Source organism: Argiope bruennichi, chromosome 7 (genome assembly GCF_947563725.1).
Source record: "Argiope bruennichi chromosome 7, qqArgBrue1.1, whole genome shotgun sequence".
Classification (NCBI taxonomy): Eukaryota; Metazoa; Arthropoda; class Arachnida; order Araneae; family Araneidae; genus Argiope; species Argiope bruennichi.
Window position 1 is genome coordinate 87,149,991 of NC_079157.1, and position 26,144 is coordinate 87,176,134.

Genomic DNA, 26,144 nt, shown 5'->3' on the forward strand with positions numbered 1-26,144 from the left:
CCACAAGTGGTTGACGTGCGTTCCAGCCTATCAGCATGTGTCGTCATATCACCCGTTGCCACCTTTTACGCATCACTCAAAGAACGAGCTTGATTACGCCGAGTGCTGAATGTACCTTATCTAATGTCAGAGAAAGGTATATCCTCAATAATTCCCACCTGTGCGGCCAGACAGAAATGGGTATCAAACACACCTGCAAGTCTATATTTTTCATCTGTATGGTGTTTACTGTCGTATTCCTTTTTGGATTTAGATCTCATGTGCAAGACAATGCAGGTAGGTTCTTACATTATTTACTGTTTGAAATATCATTTTTTGTTTGAATTTAAGGTGATATGAATAGAATGGATAAATTAGTAACAATGAAAAGCTGTTTTCTTTGAATATGACGGGGAAAAGATTGCACATTTACCTTATAGTTTGGTATTTTGTCTTTATAAAAATCAAATTATTGCTCAAAAATAATACATAATAAAATATTAGGATGAAAATGATAAATTAAGTGGCCTTTAAGTATTTTCACAATGGTAATTCTGTTGATATCTTCTAATTTTGTGCGTATGTAAACTTGTAGCACAAAGTAATTCAGGAAATCTGTAATTTTATATTTTATTTGATATTACAATTTTTTTACTTTTTCGTATATAAAGTACAAAAGAGTAGTAATCGTCAAAAAATTCGAACTCGAGATTTTTACGAATCACCACGTTTCAGACCTTTCTGAATCCCAAAACTGATCTAATCCGATATTTGTGTCATTATGTCTGTCTGTTGGTTTGTTACTTATTATTTTATTAAAAAAACGCTTTGAGCTAGGTAGATGAAATTTGAATGAAATTAGTCATAGCAATTCTACTGTCTGGCTGTCCGAGTACAAGGGAACTCGATAATTACACAAACAGCAAAGAATTAGGTAGATAAACTTTGTTTCACAGGTTTAGCATTTAAAATATAGATTCTCATCAAAGTTTGAGCCAGGTTTATCAAACAGTTGACCATCTGCCGGTCTGTACTTTCGCATAGATGTAAACGCAATAATTCATAAATATAAAGAAATCAATGAAATTCCTTTTTATCTTGTGAATAAACCTGTAATTATATGTCAAATTTTGATGTCAATCGGTGAGCAGAAAGGCCTCCAAAATACATATTGTCACCATAGATTCAGTAAAAATGTTATATTCACGCCAAAAATCTATATATTCGTGACTATCATTCATAAAAGTCATGCGAAGTATTCGAGCCAAAAATGTCGCCAAAATTGTCACAGGTTTGCTCAAGGAGATAAATTGTTTATTTGAGAATATGCGACAAAGTGCGAGGAGAGATTACTTCAATTGCGTTTGAATCACAAATAATTTTTAAGTCAAAATTTAATTAAAGACTGAAATTAATTAATCTACTCACAGTGTTCTAATGTTACCGATTTAAGGTGTGATTAAAATCTGATGTTTTCCTTGTTTCATTATCTGCAAAAGTTATTCGAGAATTATTTGAATAATTAATTCAGATAATGGATGCGAATCTTCTCATTAATGGTGGTATTTTGCTTGAAAATTTGGTGAATAATAATTTTTCAGTTTATTATAGAGCATTATTTATTGAGTAATATATAGAATTGCATTTACAGAGTAATTTGAGCAAAATATTATATTTTGTGATATTCCTGTAAATGTTCTTATAAATGTGATATTTTTCTTCAAAGCATTATTTTGCTTATTTGAATTTTGGGTATTCTTAACATTTTAACTATTTAAAACTATTTAAAATGTGGAATTAGAGAAGGTAATAAAAATTTTATTCAATCTGACATGATTCCAACAAATCCGCTAATACTTGGATAGAACTTAAAAATGTATTTTTACTTAAACCCTCTCCCCCCCCATAAAAATATGAAAATAAAGTTTATCATAAGATGATGCACAAATTTGATATTTTCTTTGGGTAAATTTTGTGAATAAACTTCCGAAACTAAAGTATTGTTTAAAATAATTTTTTTAATGCAGTAATATCTCCTTTATATTAAAGATATATCTGTAATTTTGAATATAATTATGTTCTTTATATCCAAAATAAATATTTGAATATACTTATTGTACAGTGGTTACCAAATTTTCATATTTTATGAAATTTGTCTTTTAATTTGTTTCATTGGTAAAAGACATTTTGCTACAAATAGCATCTTTCATTTTATCGCTGCAAGATAAACGGATGTTACAAACAAATTAATGCCAAATTAAGTATTACAAATACTGAAGAATCGAATTGTTAAAAGTCTTTTATCGAATAATTTCTATTTTCATGATGTTATTACATATTTGTGAGATTTGGTCCACATTTTTTGGATTAATGCTTTGCTTTGAGCTTATCTAAGAGTTATATCGACATTTAAGTCTACTTTATGAGCACAGAGCACATTGACTTATACAGTATTTAGTGAATAAGTTTTGAATATATGTTATACGCTTGGAGAAAGATCTGCTATAGTCAAGATATCTTGCAGATTTAAAAGTATTCTTACATAACTTCGTTCGTTCATATAAAATCTAACGTTGCGTTGAATCAAAGAACAAGACGAAATCCAATGCAACATGTTAATCCTTATTTTCAAATTATTTTGTAATATTTCTCAATACTTTACAATTATAAGCTCTCATTCATTTGTACGCAGAGAATAACAGCAATATAAATCAACACTTGAATGGATTTTGAACAAAATTTGATTATAGATTATGACAGTGATGTAAAACATGTACAACAAATTTCATTCATCTAGATTTCTGTACTTTTTATTTCTTGCGTTCAGGCTGTCTTGATTGGAGAGACTGACACACTTTCTTTTTATAGATTTCACTCAAAACTTGACAAGCATTTAAAGTTTCTATATACAGTGCACTCCCAAGTATCCGGCCTAAGGTGGCGGAAGGACTGGCCGGATACCAAAAATGTCGGATACGCCGGAGTTCTATGAGTTCCTTTCTTTGCCCACCAATATCAGATGACAACGTTTTTATCCAAAACTCACTGTTATAATATGTAACTTTTCACTTCTTATTGAGTACTAAACCCTCCATTTATCTCAATATGAACGCAGCCGCGGCACGGCGAATCATAGAAGCAGTCGTCGGTAACGCGTTGAGTTAAAATAGAAGGCTCTGTATTGGTAATTTATATATATTTATATACTGCATTACACGTTTTAAGAATTTATTATAGAAAAAGTAAGTTAAAGGATACAAGCTGTTGACATTTAAAAATAAATTTTGTAATGCCCAAAATACAGGAAACATAAAACATTAACGTAAATCATAGGCCTGGTTCTTTAGAAAATTGTCTGAAATTGGTTTTATTTTTCACTGATAAATGTTACCAAGATACGAAGAGGTAACCTTAAGATAAGAGTCAAAACTCACAGTTTTTATGTTTTGAAAAAGTCTTTAATAGATGATTTAATAGACACCTTGCTTTACTCATCTACTTACGATAATACAAAATTAGGCCGGATAGTCGTGAACCGGTTACTTTGGAGTGTACTGTACTACATAACAATTTTCAGCTGTTTGCTTTCGAATTAGCATCTTCACAAACTGATAGAAGACATATTTTTTCGGTATAAGCGAGGCCAAAAATGTATAATTCGGCAAAATTTTAATGTCCGGTGCTTTTATGATTAAAATACTACCTCATTTATGTAAGAAAGTAAAGAGGAATTTGAACAAGAGGAATACCTTGGTGGGTAAAAATTAAATAGGTTAAAATATGGATTTGCGGAAGTAACATGACACCATTCGAAACAGCTGACATCTGTCAAACAATGACTGATAAAAAAAAAGTTTACCTTTTTCGCAAACATCCAAAAATGTAACTGTTAGAAGCAATAAATATACCATGAAATATGAATGGAGAAAGAAGCATAACAAGAGTATGCCGAATTCCTACAAGCAAATAGAATTATCTTCCATGCTAAGTCGTAAACTTGGGGCAACAGCCCATTATCAAGATCACAAGTGTCTGTAAAGTAAATAAGAGAAACAACACCAAATACACCGAGCAAGAGAAACTTTCATATTTTTAACAAAACGGCATGACAGAAGTTAATATAAAAATTTTAAGGCCTACTAATAAATTTTTTAATAGTTATAGATGAAAACTAGCAGTAATGGTCTTCTGGAAACTTTTTTTTTATAAAATGGACACCCTCCTCTTTCCGCATAAAATGGTGGATATTGGGCAAGGCTTTGAATGCCACTATTGCCTTGATTTTTATTTTCATGCATGGAAGTTGTATGCTTATTAAGGAAATTTGCACTTGTGCATCAATTGAACGTCACTGGCAAACAATAATCGAGAAAAATTGATCTTTAACTTGAATTTAACATTGACCATTGGCGATTAATCGCCGAAATAAGTACCAGAAATTCGTATATGTATTTTCGACGTGTTTTTTTCGATCGATCAATTGAAATCAAAATTTGACATAGAATTATAACTGTAGTCACAAAATCACATACCAAATTTCATTTATTATAACTGTAGTCACAAAATCACATACCAGATTTCATTTATTATAACTGTAGTCACAAAATCACATACCAGATTTCATTTATTATAACTGTAGTCACAAAATCACATACCAGATTTCATTTATTATAACTGTAGTCACAAAATCACATACCAGATTTCATTTATTATAACTGTAGTCACAAAATCACATAGCAGATTTCATTTATTATAACTGTAGTCACAAAATCACATACCAGATTTCATTTATTATAACTGTAGTCACAAAATCACATACCATATTTCATTTATTATAACTGTAGTCACAAAATCACATACCATATTTCATTTATTATAACTGTAGTCACAAAATCACATACCATATTTCATTTATTATAACTGTAGTCACAAAATCACATACCAAATTTCATTTATTTGAGTCACTACATTTTTGAGTTATCGTGTTTACGTGTATGATAAAGTACAGACCGATAGATGGTAAGCTTCTTGAAAGATTTGATTTCAGATTTGCTATGGATTTATAGTTTAGGTAATAAATTTATGTACCAGATTTTATTTGTCTAGTTTTTTGTCTTTTGTAATTATCGAGTTCCCTTGAACTCGAACAGCTGGACAGATAGATTTCCTCTAGTTGAATTTCATTCAAGACTTGATAAAAATCTACAAATTTGATACTAAGCCCATTTACCAAATTTCATTCATCTGTTAGAAAGTATTTTGAATTATCATTTTCACAGACAGAAAAACACGTGTAATTCGTATAATATATATATATATTTTAATTCTAATTTCAATTTAATTAATTTTCAAGATTTTATCTTAATTTCATTCTATTATTTCTTGATCCAATTCCACTTTCTTTATTTAATTAATTCAAGAGAAGCTTTATAAAATTGCTGAATCGGCTAAACGCCGATACATTCTCACGCTCCGCTTGAAGGGATAGGAAAATATCCAGTAAGCACATTCTTTTTAAAAGATCTCTGTGTTTCTCTTACTTGTGATTAACATGCGTCAGAAATCCCCATCAAAATCTTATTAATATATTAGCACTATGAAGAAATATTTTCACTATCAAAATCTCAGGTTATATAAGACGAGGGATAGTTTTTTCTCTCTCTTTTTCCCGACTTCTGCTTTTGTGACGCGCTGTGGCGGACGTGCCTTGTCCGCGTTCCTGCTTGTAAATAATTATGCTTTCCCGATGGACTAAAATGAATTTAAAAATGTAAAATGTCTCATCTATGTCTTCAAATCTGCCTCCTGCTTCAAATAAAATAATGATATATAAGAAAATAATAATAAAAAAACAACGTGTATAACATTACAGTAAAATATCAGAGAAGGAATATGTTGTGTTATTTTTATGTTTTACCGTATAACACGGTTTTATGCAAAAAAAAAAGTGATAATTAATTTTAATACTGAAAAACAAGGAACCTTAAATAAAAAAAAGAATAAAGTAGCTTAAAATTTATAAGATGCAAATATATTATTTATAAATATTAATGGACTAAAAAAAGTTGTTTTTCTAATCTCGAATAATAACAGTTACCGAGTACAATATGAAATATATTTCATAGTTCTTATTAATAAGGATTAGAAAAACACATTTGAATATTCTTTAGAGTTTCTAAATATAAATTAAAAAGTGTAAATGTAGAACTCGAAGAAATTTAATTGAAATCTTATATAAATTTTGTAATAATAGTACTAGTGTTAGAAGCAGATATAAGTTGAATAGTCGACCAAGTGCAAAATATTCAATCAGTGTAAATTTAGAAGAAAAAAACAGACAAAAGTGCAGAAATGTAATTAAATTGAAGAATAAAGCGCAAAGGATTTTAAAAATGGAAACAGTTGATCATGTGGGTTTTTGTTGGATCAATTTCAAGGAAGGAACAGAAGTTCATTCAGTAAGAAGGTGAAAAATAAATAAGGAGCAGTTACATTGTGTTCACGTAAGAGCTTGTTCTCCTATCAATATATACCGATGAATTTATCTGCTATGCCCGATTCGCAGACCTGTTAAAACAGTGACGTTTCTTTTCTCGATAGTTCTAGGAAGGCCATTTTTCTATTATAGGTTTAACGGCATGAAATTTGTTTTGAGTTTCACGACTACATTGTATTCGGCAGAGTGAATAAAATTTGTCCTTGATATATTTTTAAAATCATCTGCATAGACGGAAATATGTAAAAAAATTGATACTTATTTAAAGGCCTTATTTGCTTCTTCATTCCCATTTAGGCCCACATGGGATGGTAAACAACAAAATAAAACCATGAAACCTAGGGAAAGAGGTTTATAATGTTAGAAGTTGAACTTCAAAAATTGATTGATTTTAAAATATTGAAGCAATCAATGCAGATGGTGTAACATCCACAAGATCTTTTTAAAATATCATCCAGTGCAAACATAGCCGCTGTAATTTCCGATGTAAAAATAGAACACGGATGACGAAGTTTAAAGCATAAAATTTTGTTTTGGAAAATAATTTCAAATGATGTATCAGTTGAAGTTTTTGATCCTTCAGTGAAGATGGGGAAAAATTATTGTAATATAATCGGTTCCTAAAAATTAATTTCTGGTAAATTATATTTGCTGTTTGGGATTTAGAGAAGTTATCAAAAACGATACATATAATAAAAAAAAAACATTAGTTTCCCAAGAGAGTTAAAACTGTTTATTGCTTGTGGTGACACGTTTATATAACTTAAAATAAGATCCGATATCTACATTCTAGTGAAGAAATAGTAATGGGTGACTTTCCATTTTGTCGCAAGTAGTTAGATGAGAATGAAGTTGAAAGTTATGGAAAGGATGATCAGGAAATGATGATGTTTTTAAATAAAAATGCAACGACAACTTTTGTCTCTTATTCTAAGGGGTGTCTCACAACAATCATCATATAAACTGAGATCATATAACTGGAGATGTCCGGGAGACCCATGAATACATTCTGAGAGCAGTATGACGTATTATGTCAATCCTTGAAGAACAAATTTTTTGCCCGAGCCAAAAAAACGCACATTCATTGTCTATCTTCGAAGGAATAATAGCTTTATAGATGCGCCTCATAGAAGTTCTGGTCTACTCCCATGGATATCGTTGACAAAAGCCAAAGGGTATTTAGTGTTCTTTTGCATTTTCCCTTAGATTTATTACACGAAACAAGACTATTAATTTCAATGAATACTAATGTTACTAATTGAAACAATTTTTACTAATTACTACTAAACTTACTAATTAATTACAATGAAATCAATGTTACTAAGAAACATTTCATTCACAAATAATATCAGAAAGTCTCCAGGTGGATCCAAATGGATATTGCATGTATGGAAAAAGTGAAAGGCTGCTATTTTACATTTAGATAAAGCAAAACCGTTAATAACATATAAATTTTGTATAATATTAATTGCATATTGTGTTACCGTTCAATGACATTCATATGCTTTACTGATCCAGAAATATACAGAACGTCAGTCGAAAGATGTACTTTCACGAACTTGTAAGTCTGGTTTAAAATGCTTTTTATTTCTAAATTTAAAAAAATGATAAGATTAATACATATTCTCGGGAAGGGAGTTTTTCTCTTGAACGTGAATGTCAAGCAATTCTGAACCCACTTTGACTTGAAATTTCCAGAATACTAAAGAAAATTTGTATAAAAATGCGAAAATTATCCCTGAAATTCAAATCATTCAAATCTTTCAGAATGCTGTACATTCATGCACTTTCATTGGCTTTTCTCAGGTCGAAAACTATTTCCAAAAGATGTTTCTATTGCACATAAAGGATGTCGAATATTTGACTCAAGTGATAAAAGATTGTCTAAAGTGGATAGCATTATTCAGAAACCAATTTGAGATTAATAAATAATTTTATTATTTTGTTAAATATAAAGAAGCCTAAGGTTAATCGGCTTTTTTAGAATTTTACATAAACAACTAATCAGAGCAATAGGACGGTAACTGTATATGTCTAACGGATATGTCTTCTGGATTTCCCTCGTTTAAAGAACATGCATAACAAAAGCGTGCTGCTATTAAGTTTATTAAGAAGATTAAACATGGATTTTATTTGAGAATTTGAGTTAAATGTTGCATCATAGTATAGGTATGACCAGAAGATAATTTATGAATACTGTACAGGTTTGATTGAAGTTCTTGATAGAATTTAACAATTATATAAGAGAAATGATTAAGCTTTAATGTTTCATTTTTTCCTGCTTCTCTTTATGGATTCAATGAAGTTAAGGAAATTGTTAAAATGCATGCGCAGCTTTTTTCATTTTATTAAGAGTCATAGAACACGAAATATGTGTTTCATTATACTCAGAGTTTGGAGGAAGGGGGTTCCCTCATTCTTGCGAAATGCTGGAACTTTCATGGCTTTATCTTATTTCTTATACTATACCAACATCCGCTATATAATTAAAATATAAAGAAGAATACAATAGGAAATCTGAAAATAAAATGATACGTTCATTTAATATTTAGGAAAAAATGTTCCATTTTGTTTATCACAGCGAATTGTTGTTAATCACAAAAGGTATGCGATATATTTGATTTGTAATGATTATAAGTCAATGTGAGATGCTTTTTTTAAACATAAAAATCTATTGATCCTGCACTTTAAAATCTGATTTTAAACAACAAATATATTATTCTATGACATTGACAAGTAGCAACAAAGGTTAAAAAATGTATTAGCATGTATTGTTACACTATATTATTTACTGTATTATTATATGCATTGTTTGTTACGTTGTTAAAAGCAGAATTTTCTGTAATGGGATAATAGAATAAACAATGCATTTTTAAACAGAGAGAATCAGTTTCGGTCTATCATTGTTAAACTCAGCATTTTCAAGTTCAATCAGCTTGAGTGAGGTGTTGTTTTTGTTTTGAGCGCTTCTTACTGATTTTTCTTGGAGGAAAAAACTTCCGCAATTAAAAATGGATTTGCTGGAATTTGCTTCTTTATGCACTTTTCTTTGGACTTATTTTAGAGTCTTCTGGTTGAATGACTGGGTTTCGTGTATCTTTTTCTTACCATTTATTCTGATGTGGAAGAACGCTATTATGGAGGAATTGAATAGAAATCAGGTTGGATGCCAAGCATCAATGGATCATGGACAACGCATTGAGAAAGCGGACGCAGCCACTTCTGTCGATGAAACTATGACTCGACTCAACGAGCGAGAAACTGAATATGATTCTACTATCGACGAGGCTGCTAACCTGCTGCAACCAGAGCCGCCTATTGCTTCAGTTGTCATCAACCCTTTTACGAACCCGTTTTATGAGTACATTTCATTTGAAGATCCCCTTGCTCATCTTCAATCTGTTGAGCCAGATGGGATTTCTGCATGCGCAGAATGGGTTCTTAAGCATGAGACCTTTTTCAACTAAAAGTAGCTATAAAAATACCAGTAATATTTCTGCAATAGCAACCTGTAAAAGAATCTGATATCATTACAAATCCGTTACCTCTTCTGTTGTAAAGACAATAGACATTTTTTAGCATTACTGTTGACAGCTTCAGCTAAAAGATCATTGAACTTTGTAAAGCGCCAAGAAAGATAAAGTGGATCTATCGCAATTTGAAGTCCTCCATAGCGTCACTATTTATTGAATGGAACTATAAAAATGTCTCCGAATTATCTGCAATAGCAATTTATCCATCTTATCAAAGTTATTTTCCATAATCACCATTTTTACTTTGCAAACTAATTCCTCCATATTTAGAAATGGAATTACCATCGCTCAGACATCGAAAGAAATGAAGTCATGAAACCCATTTTGTATATATTGTATATAGTTTTATTTTGTATGTATTTTGTGTTGTTTGTATTTTTATATTTTCACACTGCGGACTTATGTTATTGCTTTGTATATATTTGAGCTTATATTTCCCGATTATGATTTTTTCTGTACCCGGACTTGACTTAAATGACCGCTTGCGGTTACCCCACTTGTGACTTATACATTCTTTAAGGAATGGAATGAACTTGAGAGAACTTTGAAGACTTTGCCGAAGGTCAAATATCTGACGGCTGCTGCATCGAACATCTATATTCGAACATTGTTACTGGATTACATCTCCTTCCGGACTCTATAAATAGGCGCATTCAATAGCATTTAATTTTAATATCATTTTAATCCATCAACCCTCAAAATAAAATAGACTCAACACCAAAATTGTCTCTATTATTGTGTTTATTTCTTTTTGTAATTTATAGTTAAATAAGTCACGATTTAACAGTAGAATTATTATCATTCATCAAGTAACGAACAGTATCATGATTATTTTATATATCATATTTTATAATTCAAATAAGCAGTATTTAATTTTATATTTAATTACAGTTTCCTAAAGAAAGTAATGTTTGAAATCTTACTATCATTGCTTATAATAAAAGATTAAGAAATTCGTATTCATTCTTTCAAAATATTATTTTACCTAGTAAATATTTTAATGTGGAAGTTATGTAATTTAATTAAACAAATATAGCAGCATTCCAAGAGAAATATATTTTTTCATGAGCACGCATTTAAATCAATTTACTCTGCAATCCATTAATATTTATTTAGTCATTGTCCTTGAAAGATTTGAGGATATTTTAAATAAAATATTTTCTTTGAAATAGATTATTAAAAAAATCTTTCTCTTCATAGGAAGAAAACATGATATAATCAGCATGGCATGATTCTATTAATTTGGTTCATTTATAAGAGGAACGAAACAGGTTTTAGTCTATTGAGCTTTAATTTCTTTCACAATTTAATTCTTAAAAACATTTCCATGAATATTAAATTATGCATAAAAGATTTAATTGGAACTAAATGCTAATAAATTCTCAGCGAAAAAAAAGCTAATCGCCAATAGCGGCTACATATGAATCATTAAGCATATAGAGACAATATATACTTAGACATATAAGATTACTGCAGATACAGACCATATCGTAAAAGAAACACATTGGGTAAAAAAAAAGCAACAAATTAAAATAATTAATGCAATAAAAAATACGAAAAAAGGGGAATCTGCAGAGAACGGGGCTTACTTTATCATAAACTGGTGATTTTTTTCCATTTTAATCCAATATATTGCCTTATTTTTATGTATATAAGTAAATTTATGTATAATATAAAAATCTGGAAAAAATCTGCTTATGGTTAAGTGGGAAATGAATCAAGAAAATAATTTGAGTTCAGACACAAAGTGGCGTGACGCTTTTCAGGTTGGCACTTGAGTGAGGAGCATTCTGCAAAAGGAATATCTCTAATATTTTCTCCATCATGCAAGATTTTTTTCTTTTTGCAAGAAAACATTGAAAATGGTTATTGTCGAAGTAATATATTTTTCAGTTTAGAAACTTGCTGTAAATCTTAAATTTTACCATAAAAATTGACATCTTATTTAAGGCATTACTTTTAGGTACTTAAAGAGGTTTTATAATTTTACGGAATAATTCAAATTATTCCAAAAATTACACTAAAGGAGATATTTTTGACATTATCATTGAAGTATCCAAACTCGTTTCATAGAATACTAGATTTAATCGAATTTTAAAAAGTAGAATTACTAATTTGTGGCTCAAAGTTTTCATTTGACTGTTATTTTACACATCAAACCCCCCTGAGTCGAAATTGCTTTTATGTTATCTTACTTTCAATACCTCAAACTCGATTTAATAATGAAATAAAATGTTAAACCAAATAAAAATTTAGAATTTAATTATAATTCGTATAACAATGTCCAAAACTTGACTTCATAGGAAGGTATAATTACACAATAAATAAAACAATGTAAGGCTATTTAAATAAAAACGGTTTTAATGTCTCTTATAATTCAATATTTAAATATAGTTGAGGAAAACATTAACAACAAGCTTGGAAAAAGAAATTAAAATAAAATGAAACGTAAAGAATATTTCAAACCGACTAGCTGGTCACCAATGACGGCTAGTCTTCATACACTTTGTATTGCCATAATTAAGTCACTCTTTTCTTTTCTTTTGTACTTTCTTATGTACGAAATATACAGTAAATATTGTAATCCTCAAAAATTTCGAACGAGATTTTGATAAATCGCCGCATTTTAGATCGCCCTGAGTTCAAAAACACATTTTTGGTATTTTGTCTGCCTGTGTCACGGATAATTAAAAAATGCTTTCATCTAGGTGGATGAAATTTGGTATATAGTCTTCACATCGAATTTATAGATTAACCTCAAATTTTGAGACAAATGCATTTGGAGGAAGTTTGGTTATTCGAACATAAATTAACAAGACAACGATGACGAACACCAAATGACGAAAGCTAGATAGATACAATTTGGTGCATAGACTTAGATCGAAAATATAGATATATATCAAATTTAGAACCAAGTCCTAAAGGGGTTGACTTTTTTTGTCTGTCTCTACTTTCACAAGCATGTAAATTCGATAACTGAAACCACAATGCCTTAAATGTATAAAATTTGGAATGTGATTTTGCAACTACAATTTTAGTTTTGTGTCGAACTCTAGACTCATTCTAATGGGAAAAACGTGTTTGAAATTTATTAGAAAGAGTATGTAAGAAGAGTATGAGAAGACTAAGCCCGGTGGTTTGTCTTTGAATTAGCATTTTGAATATCACTATCCGATATTCCATGTACAGTTTATACGATGCCTAATTTTTTTTTTTTGGTTTCTCATCTCTTTGTTGCATGTAAACATTGTGAAACGGGCAGTTGCATAATATTGAGCCATTTCGGTTTAAGTTTGAAAAAGATTTTCATATGGTATAGTAGATCACACGTTCTTTATTCTCAAATGTTTGATGGTTTCCATGAATTGTGTTAAGTGAATCGAATTCACCATGAAAACTGTTCTTTCACACGTTTCTGTTCAATTTAATATATTCGCTTATAATTTCCAACTACAAATAGAGCAGTTTCATTCAGAATGAAAAAAAAAAAAAATCAACAGTCTCTTTTTTTTCCCACGCAATTTAACATCTCCATGTGGTAGAAAGTATGTATGTTTGAAATGGATACAGTACACAATGTCGAAATACAGGTGTTCCGATATTAAAAGCCATTAAAATATATTTTAATTCATTTATTTTAAAATGTTGGAATCATTTTTATCTCTTAATTCTATTTCTGTAGAAACGAAATTCATTATTTTCGTTGAAGATTCAAATGCCAATCAAAATAATAAAGAGAAACCATCGTGCCTATATTTGCTCTTCACAATAAAACAAATATCCATTTTAAAAATAATCCAAACCTGAATAAATAATGAATTCAGATTGATAAATAATGATTCAGATATTCATCATCCGAAATCAAAATAATAAAACGCTTTCTAAGTTCGAATGCTGAGCAGCTGCTACTATGTGTTCATTTTCATTTTTCAAGGTCAAACAGATGTTACTCAAGGTTTAGAGCAGGCATCGATTGGGAGAAACCTTTCACTAGAAACTAAGAGGTTTAAGAAAATTTTCACTTTGATATGTTCAAAGGGAATTAACAGTCTTTTTACTTTCGTGTATATAAAATGTACACAATGTATTGAGTGAAAGTATTAAAGTTTTCATTCGTTTAAAAATTTATACTAGAATTCTTCTCGTTTTAGACCTCCTTGTCAGAAAAATACATTTTTGAAATTATGTCTGCCTGTATATTTATAAATCTGCATATTTATAAACACGATAGCTCAAAAATGCTTTGAGCTAGATTGAAGAAATTTGGTATTTTATTCGGACTTCAAATTTATCGATGTCTTCGTATTCGTATTGTGAATAAAACCTATTCAGAGGAACCCGAATATAAGTTAACACATTACAAATCAGAGGAAGCTATATGGATAAAATTTAGTACATAGATTTAACATCCAAAGTGTATATACGTGTAAAATTTGGAAACATTTTTCTATCAAATCTCCCGAGGAGTTGATCGTCTAACGTTTGAGATTTCATAGGCATGATAATTCAGAAAACGTAATTAAATATGTAAAATTTGATATTAATATTGTGAATACTGATGTGATTTTGTGTCAAATTTTGGTTTTGATCAGTCATATAAAAGGCATTTAAAATACATATTTGCTTTCCGGTTCTTATGTATTGACTGCATTGAACGATACATCGCCTCCAAAAAATCGCCAATCACCCACTTATAGACTAACTATTGTTCTCCTATGATATGCAGTTAATAATATTCAATTATATTTATTAGAAAATATGGCAGAAAGTTTTTTGGGGCCCCTCCTATTGATTTTTTACTTTGAATATCATTTTGAAATTTTCTTTTTCTGTCTACTTACTAAGAGTAATCTTGTGAAAGGCAAATAGCCAAATTGCAGTAACGTAAAAAATAAAATAACCCTAGTATTTATATAAAATATAAACCAAATGCTGTAGATTCCCGTAATACATAGAGGATATGACATAGAAGTTCATTTTATTTTATTCTTTGCTACAGTTTAGCACAGCAAAAAAATTATTTTGATAGTAAAAAATAATTATTTGAGTTGAACCTTTTTTTTTAAAAAAAAATTGAACAATGAATGCAATAATAGGTAATTTCAAAAAAAAAAAAAAAAAAAAGAAAGAAAAAAAAAAAGATAGCGTTTAGTTGCAAAAAGGGTTGAAGAAAGTAAGAGTAGATGCTACTTGTTCTTATCACAACAACTGTTGAGTAATGATAGATTAAAGTAGATAAATATAGAACTGACAGCAGCCTCTTTTAATTTTATATAAGATAAATATCCTCAATTATAAATGTCAAGGAAACAAGAAATAAACCAGAAAAGTTTTGTGTCACATCGAGCATAATAATAATTTTCTTGCTCTGTGCAAAGTATCTAACAATACCTATTGCATTTTTCTAAAAAAACGCTTCTAGGAATTGCGAAAATATTCCAAAATGCTTCTTTTAATTTGTGTTTAGTTTTATTTTAGCCTTTATTTTCTCGGATATGAAACAATAAGTATTCGTAAGAATAAGTATTCGAAAAGAAACTATTGTAATATATAGAGAAAAAGTTACCACATACAAAGAGGCAATGATGCATCATCGAAGAATTCGGTCTTTATATTTTGATTAATTTCCACTTGTTATATATTTCTATACTTGAAAAATGCATTTTTGAAATCATTTACGAACACGTAGGAACATGATAAATGCAATTTAGTTTATGGGTTTTATTCCAAAATTGTAAATGTTCACCAAATTTTGTTTGAAATCTGTAAAAAGGAAGTTAGGCTATCTTTTATATGATAATCTACTTGTGAACCTATCTGATAGTCTACTACAAATGCAACAGGTCAGGCTAATGAAATTCAGCATATGCATTTAGCATGTGTCATATCGCAAGAATATAAACTTCAAACAAATTTTAAAATTAGTTGGTCATCTAGTGGAGATACAAATTAAATACTGTGTTCTCTTAATGGAAATTGCAACAGCCTATTGTTAAGATCTCGGTTTTAGGGCGAAAGAGTAATAAATTCGAGACCCGATAGCATTAAAGATATGTCGTGTACACAGATCTGGTGCATATTAAATTTGATGTTGTGAACCAAATGTCCTCCCACTGGTGAGATGTGGAAGTTTGGAGAGAGGGATGCCAACTCAATTGTGTTTCTAGTCAACTGACTGGAGCACAAAATGACAGGTCCGTCCAAAATGGCTCTTGTGTTGCTCTCAAACCCTATATTAATATAATTAAATTAAACTAAACTGTTCTCTTAACGATACTATTAAACTAAATTAAAAAAATCATCGTATTTCGGAACTATGAGAAAAAGTAGAGGACGAATATTTTTACTTATGTACTTTGTATCATAAAAGGATTTAATAATATTTATGTAGTTTTTAATATATTGAAAAACGTTTTAAATTTTTCCTTTTTGCATTATATGTACATCAATATGAATTTTTCGAATAATTTTAAATTGTCAGATTATTATTAATTTATTCAAACATTTTGAAAGAAGAGATTTTAAAAGTTGACTACAACTTGTCGCTTGCCTTGATACGAGTGATAGTCCTTTATTTGGCAACTCGAGTTTATAGTATTTTATCGTCTAAATGATGATATTTACATGTGTAGAATTAAGATTCAAATTCAAAACTCATATCTCGATGTTCCCTCTGGAACTCTTCCTACAGAATACTCAACCGTATCCGCCACTCGACTCATAGGAAACTGTTCTTTTCTCTTCATTTCACTTCACTTATTTTTACAAGTGGGCGGAACAGCTACATGTGGTTTAGTGAAAAGACACAACTATTTTCTTTTTTAAAAAAATAAAACAAAATCAATATTTAACTGTCAGACTAATTGAAAAGTGTCAATGTAATTCTGAGATGCTCTCTTCTTTCTTCCAGGATCTTGGAATGGAATCAATGCTCCCAAGGGCTTCAACCTGTTGACCATCCACACGAATCAAGGCCGCCTAGGGAACCAAATGTTCACATTCGCCACCCTGTACGGTTTGGGTCGTCTTAACCATCGAAGTATCGCGCTCATGCCTTCCAACTACGAAGTGCTTCAAAAGTATTTCGATATCAGCATTTTCCCATTGGTGAGTTTGCTCTTTTAGTCGGGATTATTCTAACCGAAACTCTCATCTGCAGTGGACGTGTGCAGCATAAAACAACTGCAGCACCGCTACTATTTTTACTTCGTCATATACGAAATATAGATAGGGATATTATAATCAATAAAAAATTTGAAATTTTGAATTTCGAACTCACATTTTGAAAATTTTTCATGTTTCATACCTCTTTGAGTTAAAAAAAAAAGAAGAGTTTTTTGGAATTATGCCTGTGTGACTGTGAACAAAATAATTCAAAAATAATTTGAACTAGACGAATGAAAGTTGGTAAGTAGAGTTTTCGCCATATATATAGATTTCTATGATATTTAGAGACGAAGACCATTTGTCCGGCTGTTTGAAAATGAGGGAGCAAAGTGAATTCGAATATTAGTGAGTTGCAAAACGAGTTTGAGTTTGAGTTTGATGGAGTTTACTGGCGCTAAAACCATTTCTGATTATGCAGCGCCAACCATAAGGTATATGCAAAGATATGGTTATTTAAAAAGGCGCATAGTCACATTTTAAAAGGTTATTCAAAACCTCTGCTCACTTTCACAAATACTTTACAACAGTTTTTTTTCCCTCTAGAATAAAGATTTGAAGCCTTAAAAGGGAATGAATAATACTTATATAAAATAGAAGAAACCTATCATTTTTAAAAAGGTAAAATTTGCAAAACCAAGAGAGATAGATACATCAAATTTGTTACACAGATTTAACATCTAAAGTGGAGATGTACATAATATTTGAAGACAAATTCTCAAAGCAATTGACTGTCTATCGGCTTATATTTTCACAAGTATGTAAACGCGATGACTTAAATTTATAAAATCTTTGAAATAATTTGGCGATCACAATTGTGGTTCTATATTAAATTCTGATTTTAATCGATTCGAACAGGACAGTCGTTGGAAATAAATATCCGGTTTTGGTGCTTATATATTATCACATCCTATATCTGATGGGCCCACATTAATTCCCAAAGATTGCATACTAATAGGCATTTTTGTAGCTACTATTCACAAATGGCATGGGATAAATAATACACATGTACTCCATCTATTAAAGAGAATGCGAGAAAATTTCACAGAGTTTATTTCTATTAGTTTTAGTGTATAATCTTAATGGATAATCTAATAAATTTAGTGTAATATTTTAACCCATCAGATATCTAGCCCTCTGTTTAACTATCACCTTTTTTGTATTCAGAAGCTCTTGAAAAAACAAGCAACTGAAAATTAGATTACTTTTTTATTTTCTATCTTTATAAAGTGTTTTTCTTTTCATAGAGAAAGACAGTGATAGAGAAATTTTTTCAGTCTCGTTAAAAAACAAGATGTTTAAATGAGTGCATTCCATTATAGAACTTATAGTTTCTCAGCCAAGAAAGCTAATATTCTATGAGAATAGGCTAATCATCAAAGGTGACTAATACCTAATAAGTCAGGCATTTTTTTTACTCTCTCTTTCACATACAAGACCGACGAGGCATCTGCCGTATCGCATGCTTAACTATTTTATCAACGTTTATGAGAAGAAATAAATTTGAAAGGCCATAAAATGGGATTACGTAATAAGATAAAAATGAAATTACTAGAATTGCCAGTCATACCTGAAATCGTCAGGTACACCTGTTTTGACTAATGATTATTTCGTGCTGATATAAAAAAAATCCGTTTATTTCCTTCAGTAATAGATATACTGTACTGATATCAATACATTAATTCAAAGATAATTTATAAAAGATATAGCACAATATCACTGTTATCTGTAACCGTGGCCTAACAACTAATTTCTAATCTTCACAAGTAAGCATATACTCTCAATTGAAAAAAAAACATTTAAAATTATTATATATCTTTGTAAAATGTTATATTTTTTTTGTTGTGTGAATTCAATAAATATGCTGCTGAAAATTCTACAATATCTCAATTTTTATGTACTTTTTTGATCCTATTAATCATGTTTAAAAATATTCTTAATACAATAATATTCTAAATGAAATACAATAATGTAATAATATTCTTAATACAATAATATTCCATTCTACTGCACATAAAACTGACAGAGGTGCCAGCTCAAGTGTCGTTCTCGTCATCTGACCGCGGTTCAAAATTACGAGATCCGTCCGAAAAAAGCCATAGTGTTGCTTTATAACGGGGCGCTAATATAACTAAACTAAACTAAACTAAACTAAGTATATGCGTAAATTATACGAGAAAGTTAAATGAAAAACATTACCAAGTTTTCAGAAAGTGATTATGATAAATAAATAAAGATGTTTTAAACCTCTAGTCAAAACATGTCAGCCAGATAAAAAATTTCGACTTGATTTATCTATCGTTATTTTTAATTTCCTATTAATCATGCAGCGGTAATAAATTACCTACGAAAAATTTGTCCTAGATAATTTATTTACTGCTGCTTTAGAAATTTGTCGCAACATCAATAAGTATAAATTTAGTCATTAAAACAATGTAAAGGTATAACTCCAAATAACGCAAAAGTAATTTCAACAATTTATTCAAATTAAAGTGAAAAAAAATTCATAAAAATAAAAATTTTATTGCTGAAAAATTTAGTTTTTAATTTTAAAGTGCTATAAAAGTAGATTTTTCACAATTATTTGAAGAAATTATTGCGCGGAAACTTTGATTCTTGATTTCGAAAATTTATTCAAGAATCAAGAAAACCTTTTTTCATTAAACGCTTATTACCCAAAAGGAAACTATGTGCAAAATATAGTAACTCTAAGTCTCTGAAAATTGTATTGTTGTCAATCCGCTCTCTGAGTAAAGTATACAAAATATTCAATCATCCAAAAATTCGGGCTTGAGAGTTTGACGAACATCTAAGGCTCTGAGGCTGATAAACACGTGTTTGGAATTATGCCTGCCTGTCTATAAAGACGATAACTCTAAAACTCATTCATCTAGATGGATGAAATTTAGTGTATGAACCTAAAGCCAAATTTATAGATTAATGTCAAATTTTGAACGAAATCGATTCTGAGAAAATTTGTTTGTTCGGTTGTTAAATGTAAGCGAACTCAACAAATACAAATCTAAAGAGCTATGTAAATAAAATTTGTTACTCTAGTTTAAATCTAAAATGTATATTATTATAAAATTTTAAACCAAATCTGTTGAAAGATTAACCACCTGTCGACCGATATTTTCTAATGTATACAAAGGAAATACCTCAAAAAACGCAATGACTTAAATAACTGAAATTTGGCATGAGATCTTCAACGCCTTTGGCAACTTCTATTCAGATCAAATTTTGGTTTGACGAATTTTTCTGAATTATTCAGAAAAATTCGTCAAAAATGCACATTTGATTTTCAAGTACTTGTGTATGAACTTCATGTTTGGAATAAATCACTAAACACATCATTTATGATCAATAGATTCATTAAAAATGTTAGATTTACACCAAGATTTATATTTCCTTATTAATATTTATTAATATCTAACAATGTCCATAATTTTATGCCGCAGGATGGGGAGTAACACTTTTATTAGAAAGAATGCAAGAAAATTTTGAGATCGCCATTCCTGCTGGTTTAGTTCCCGCATATCGCAATCACGCAGTTTACAGAAAGTATGCTAATCATAAACAATATCGTGTAAAAAAAACAATTATAATTTCATTCATTTGCTTGCAGTAGTGACCTTTTCCTCCTAGCTTGAAAATGGTTTATTTAAAAAAAATTGTTACAACTGATTTTGGTTTGGGTCTATTAACACAAGTTCGTTGGCTATATTGCACCATTCTAAATGCCATATTTCTTTCTACATAAAATGTCTAAACCATTATCAATAAATCAAAAGTTAAAAGGTTTGTAAATGATCTTGAAATGACAGTAAAATTGATATTAAGTAAAGGCTAAGCTATTAAGGGTACTTGTCGTTTGTAACGGCTATCAAAAAGCGACAAGACAAAATTTCGCCAATTTGGCGATTTCAATCATCAAGCATGTGATCATATAACTTGAAACTTGAGTACTTTTATAATTTGGCGAAATTTTTCCTTGGCGTTTTTTGGTCGTTGATAAACCGAATTGTACCCAATTAAAGCTTAGTATAAAATGAAAAATTTATTACATCAGATTATAGAATCCAATTGCTTTAAAAAATTGTAAAATGTGATCCTGATGTGCATTTCCATTAAATACAGACAGTGTATTGGAAGCTGTTTGAAAAAAATGAAGGCGCTATGAATTGAATAATGGGCACTATATCAGGGAGATTGTTTACTTAGTAATAAGTGCTGATGAGCGCTTATTATATAGATTTATTTAAGTGATCTGAACAAGGAAAATAATTTCAGTTTTTGTTTCTGCAGGTGGACGAGAAGCATTTCGTTGAAGTTCAGCCCTGGCAGATAGGTAACTGGCTGAAGGAGGAGGACAAGGCCATTCCTCTTGTTTCAAACATTGTGAAAGGGAACATTTACCCGACCTCCTATACTTTCTTCGATCATGTCAGGGAGGAGATCAAAGAGCTATTTCGTTTCAGCGACAAAATAAAAAATGATGCGGTAGAGTTCCTCAGGCATGTCAAGATTGTCCGCCCCTCCACAGAAGTTTATGTTGGGGTGAGATTGGATTCTATTTTAATTTCTTTTCTCCATTTGTTGCATTGTTGTTGTTTCGAATGGCACTTGCCATGGACAAGCTCGCTGACGAAGTCATCGATTTTAAGCCAAGGGAGCGTCTCTTGTTTTAGTTGCGCCAACTAGAGCCAAGAGTACGCCTTAGCTACTCACGCATCACATTCGCTTGCACAACCCCTTTTTACAGGAAGGGGGGATACATTCACACACCTCACAGATAGAACAGATGAAGAATAACCATGCCCGAACCGGGACTCGAACCCAGGACTCCCAGATCCCGGGGAATATGCGCTATCCCTATGCCAGGACTCCGGCTTGTTGCATTGTAAAGCCATTGAACTACCTGACCAAAAAATAAGTATCATAAAATCCAAGATAATTATGACAAAAATTTCAAATTGCCAATGTTTAAAATTTTATTTGTTTATTTTGCGTCATTTTTTTATCATTAGTAGATGAAAAATCACGAGTAGGAGTTTACCAGACAACGAAGTCAAATGTTACAATGTCAATGAAATGCAACAAGAAAATTATGGAAGCATTCGCCTATTGGCATACATCATCTATTGAGAATCGTGGTTACAAAATTTCATAATTTGTGGAAAATTCAAAGATTATTTTACCGTAAGGCTTATGCCACATTTTAAAAGTAACGAGTTGAGATGTCCATTCGCCTCTTTTGTTTGTGAAAACGATTTCATTTAGGTACTTTTTGAAAATCTTGAAAAATCAATTTTTTTTCTGGTGTTTACTCTTATTATTCCAAAAAGGAGATATAATAATGAAGAAACGTGAAGATTTATAGTCGTTACCACATTACAAAACCTTATTTTTTAATAAATTATTATTGTTAAATAATTATTACATACAAATTTACTTTTCAAAAATTTTTTTCCTTTTAAACGTTATTATTCTAACAATATTCTTATTTATTTACTGATGCCATTTGAAATCTACAAAAACTGACGAAAAAAAAGGTTATATATAATTTGTACAGGTTGTAGATTCCTTATTCTGACAAGTCTTTCTCCCACTTGTAGCTAATTAACACAATTGCTTAAACAATAATAAACTGATAGACATGCACCACTTCCACTTAAGGCTTCTCTTTGATTTCCATAACAGTTTATTATGTAACCTAACTTTTGCTATAAAATTTTTATTTCAAAATATTCACTACCTATGTTGATTTTGACTTACTTTAATAATTTAAAGAAGGAAGTTTATTCACTATTGAGTGCTTTTTGGAAAATGATCATAAATATGCTAACTTTATTTTAAATATTCATCATTAACACCATAATTCCATCGTGATCCTTTGTATATACCATATGCTTGGCTCACACATGCCATATATGTCTTTTGAGCCGGTAAACTCTCCCAAAGAACCAATTTAGCAATGTAGTATTTGGCATGTTAAATCAATAATTTAAAAAAACTCTGTTTTTGATTTCTAGGTCCATGTGAGACGCGGCGATTATCTGAGCCATACCGGCGGAGGATGGCTGAGGGCCTTCGACGGCAGGGAAGTGGACTTCGCCTTCTTCCAAAGGGCTGTTGACTATTTCAGGAACAAGTATGCCAACGTTACCTTTCTGGCTGTAAGCGATGATCGTGAATGGTGCAGGAAGAATTTGGCACAGTTTGGCATCCTAACAACACCTGATAGTCCTGGTCCTGCCGAAGATTTGGCTCTGTTGGCAGAATGCAACCATACCATCATGACTTATGGTACTTACGGATTTTGGGGCGGTTATTTAGCAGGTGGAGAAGTAGTGTATTTCACCGATTTCTTGAAACCCAATACGAGTATGACTAAAGATTATTTTCGTTATGAAAAGATGTACCCTCCAGATTGGGTGGCTATATCAACTACCCCACCAGGATTCTGGGAAAATTATACTAACCCATTTCTGACGTGATGCTCTGGCTTTATGTCAAAAAAAGCATCAAATGCCTTTATCTGTGATATGGTCATTTAAGTACAAACGGTTTTGAGCCTAATGAAGTGCGTAAAAAGGGATTTTAGTCATCTTTTTTACATTTCATTATAAATGTATTATCCTCTGCCATGTCAAGTATGTGAGAATGCTAACAACATCAGCATAGCTAGAGTATGTAAATAAATCTTTCATTATCATTTAGATGGCTTTTTAGATGCTCTCACAATATAGCATTTCTTTATTTATTATCATGACTAATTCTATGAATTTATTATGAACATACTATGCATTATTTAGTTATTGGTGCTTATAATATGAACTATCATACCTCAACTACTTAAACAGCATTTCTGTTCTGCTCTCAGCTTTGTGTAAATATTTTTTTTTATGTAAATATGAGCAATATTGCAGTTATTACATATTTTTTAGATCTTTTTTCACGTTAGTCAAGTACAAAATATGAGAATCTGACACCATTCACAATCCCATTGCTTTGTAGACAATATGCTATCTGTTTTGTTAAATCTTTAGGTTTATATTTATTTTTGAAATTTTATATTAAATATTCGTTAGAATTTTGGTGTTGTGTTTCTTCTTTAAATTTTCGTTCATTGTTAATTTTATGAACACATTTATATGGAGATATTATTATATATATTTCTTACAGTATTTAGCCTATTACTGCTAAAAAACACTATCCTTATCAAACGCAAGTTTGTCGGTTGTGCAAAGCATGCATTCGGGAACATATGAGATGTTTGTGCTCTCTATAAGATGCAATTGCCGGCGTCCTGGCACAGGGGTAGCACATCTTCGCCGTGGCCTAGATGTCCTGTGTTCGAGTCTCGGTTCGGCATAGTTGTTTTAACCTGTTCTATCTGTGAGATGTGTGAATGTGCCCCCCTGTAAAAAGGGGTTGTGTAAGCGAATGTGATGCGTGAGTAGCTAAGACGTACTCTTGACCCTAGTTGGCGTTTCTAAAACAAGAGACTCCCTTGGCTTAAAATCGCTGACTTCGTCCCGAGTTTGTCCATGGCAAGTTCCATTATGAACAACAACAACAATAAGATGTAATTTGTCTTAGAACTCATCTTTTAATTTTGAAAGACGATAACTTGTTTCAATGAAAAACGAGCGAGTCAACACGTGAATTGTGACAATTGAAATGTGTAACACATCAAACAAAAATTTAGAAAAATCATTGTCTCCATCTTTTTTTTTATCAATCTGTGCTTAGGTTTGATTGCAATAAAGAAAGACTGACAGAAGAAATCAATTTAGATAGCTTATTGACGAATTTGTATGTCAAAAAAAGATAAACTACTGATTCAATACTTTATTTACAGAAATAATTATAGTACATGAAATTTACTAATACACGCTTATTTTTTAATTGCTTTATTATGTATGCATATTCACTTTTTGTTTTTTTTATAAATATCTTTCATAGATGCTTGAAGAAATGGATTTTTGCCAAATTTTTTTGTTTGCGATAGTATGAAGAGATGCCATTTTCAACAAAACTATGTCTATGATTGCAATGCTTTATATTTAGAATTAAATAATAACTAGGAAATAATTCAATTTATTTCTGATTCGTTAAAGACGGAAGTCAATTTTCTGTTACCTGTGAAGAAATTTCTTAAACACTACTTTTTACATTAAAATTTTTTTAACTGAAATCGATTTTTTTAAAAAATTTTTTATTTTAACTATGCTAGATCAGAAATCGGGAAAAGATTTTATAAAGTAAAATAGAAGTTGAAAGTACGATAACGATTTCACCTTTAGAACTTAAAAGACTAGGCATGGATTTTTGAAACGTACTGGAATAAAGAGCTAGAAGGTGATTGTGTTTAGTTAGGCTAATGCAGAACTTCAACGACTGAAAAAAAAATCCAGATTATTTTAATGAAATAACGTTAAGTAACAAAAAATTAAAACTGATAATAACCTAGACTAATATAGCACTTCAAGGACTGAAAAAAATCCATACTTTTTAAAATATATAATATTAGGCAACAGATAACTTAAAACTGATAATCCCTGACACATTTAATCAATTGACAAAAGATATCGGCTGGGAAGAAGTGCAGGTGTCTCTATCTGAGATCGGGCAACAGCTATCAACAAAATAATCGAAGGCAAGATTACTTGAGCGAAAGAAAGAGTGTTGGTCGGTAACAAGAATCAGTTTGTATCAAGAATCAGAACTAAGGAAACTGCTTATGACATCCTTTTCTTCAAGAGAACGAGAAAATTAAACATGGCTTAGAAGTATAAATAACTTCTCTGGAGACACGAAAACAATTTTAATCTAATACAAGTAATAAAAATAGCAATTTTTTTAAAACTTATGAAAAAAACAACATGAAAACTGAAGTAAGAATATTAACTAATGACACTAGCTTTAAGGATTTATTTTGATAGCTAATATCTGAATCCAGATCTGAA

At 30.5% G+C, this 26,144-nt stretch overlaps 1 protein-coding gene across 1 annotated transcript; it reads left to right on the forward strand.

Moving 5' to 3' along the window:
- On the forward strand, positions 1-24,213 carry LOC129976523 (galactoside alpha-(1,2)-fucosyltransferase 2-like). The gene is made up of 4 exons (XM_056090136.1): positions 1-276; positions 16,919-17,115; positions 21,478-21,729; positions 23,205-24,213. The coding sequence occupies exons 1-4, from the start codon at positions 36-38 to the stop codon at positions 23,667-23,669; spliced, it is 1,155 nt and encodes a 384-aa protein (XP_055946111.1). The 5' UTR covers positions 1-35; the 3' UTR covers positions 23,670-24,213.
- The last annotated feature ends 1,931 nt before the right edge of the window (positions 24,214-26,144 follow it).

What these genes read in the sequence shown, in the direction of transcription:
- LOC129976523 (XM_056090136.1), top strand. Translation starts at nt 36, where the DNA reads ATGTGTCGTCATATCACCCGTTGCCACCTTTTACGCATCACTCAAAGA. An exon ending in ATATCAGCATTTTCCCATTG is followed by an intron (nt 17,116 to 21,477) that starts GTGAGTTTGCTC and finishes TTGTTTCTGCAG; the next exon opens with GTGGACGAGAAGCATTTCGT. An exon ending in CCACAGAAGTTTATGTTGGG is followed by an intron (nt 21,730 to 23,204) that starts GTGAGATTGGAT and finishes TTTGATTTCTAG; the next exon opens with GTCCATGTGAGACGCGGCGA.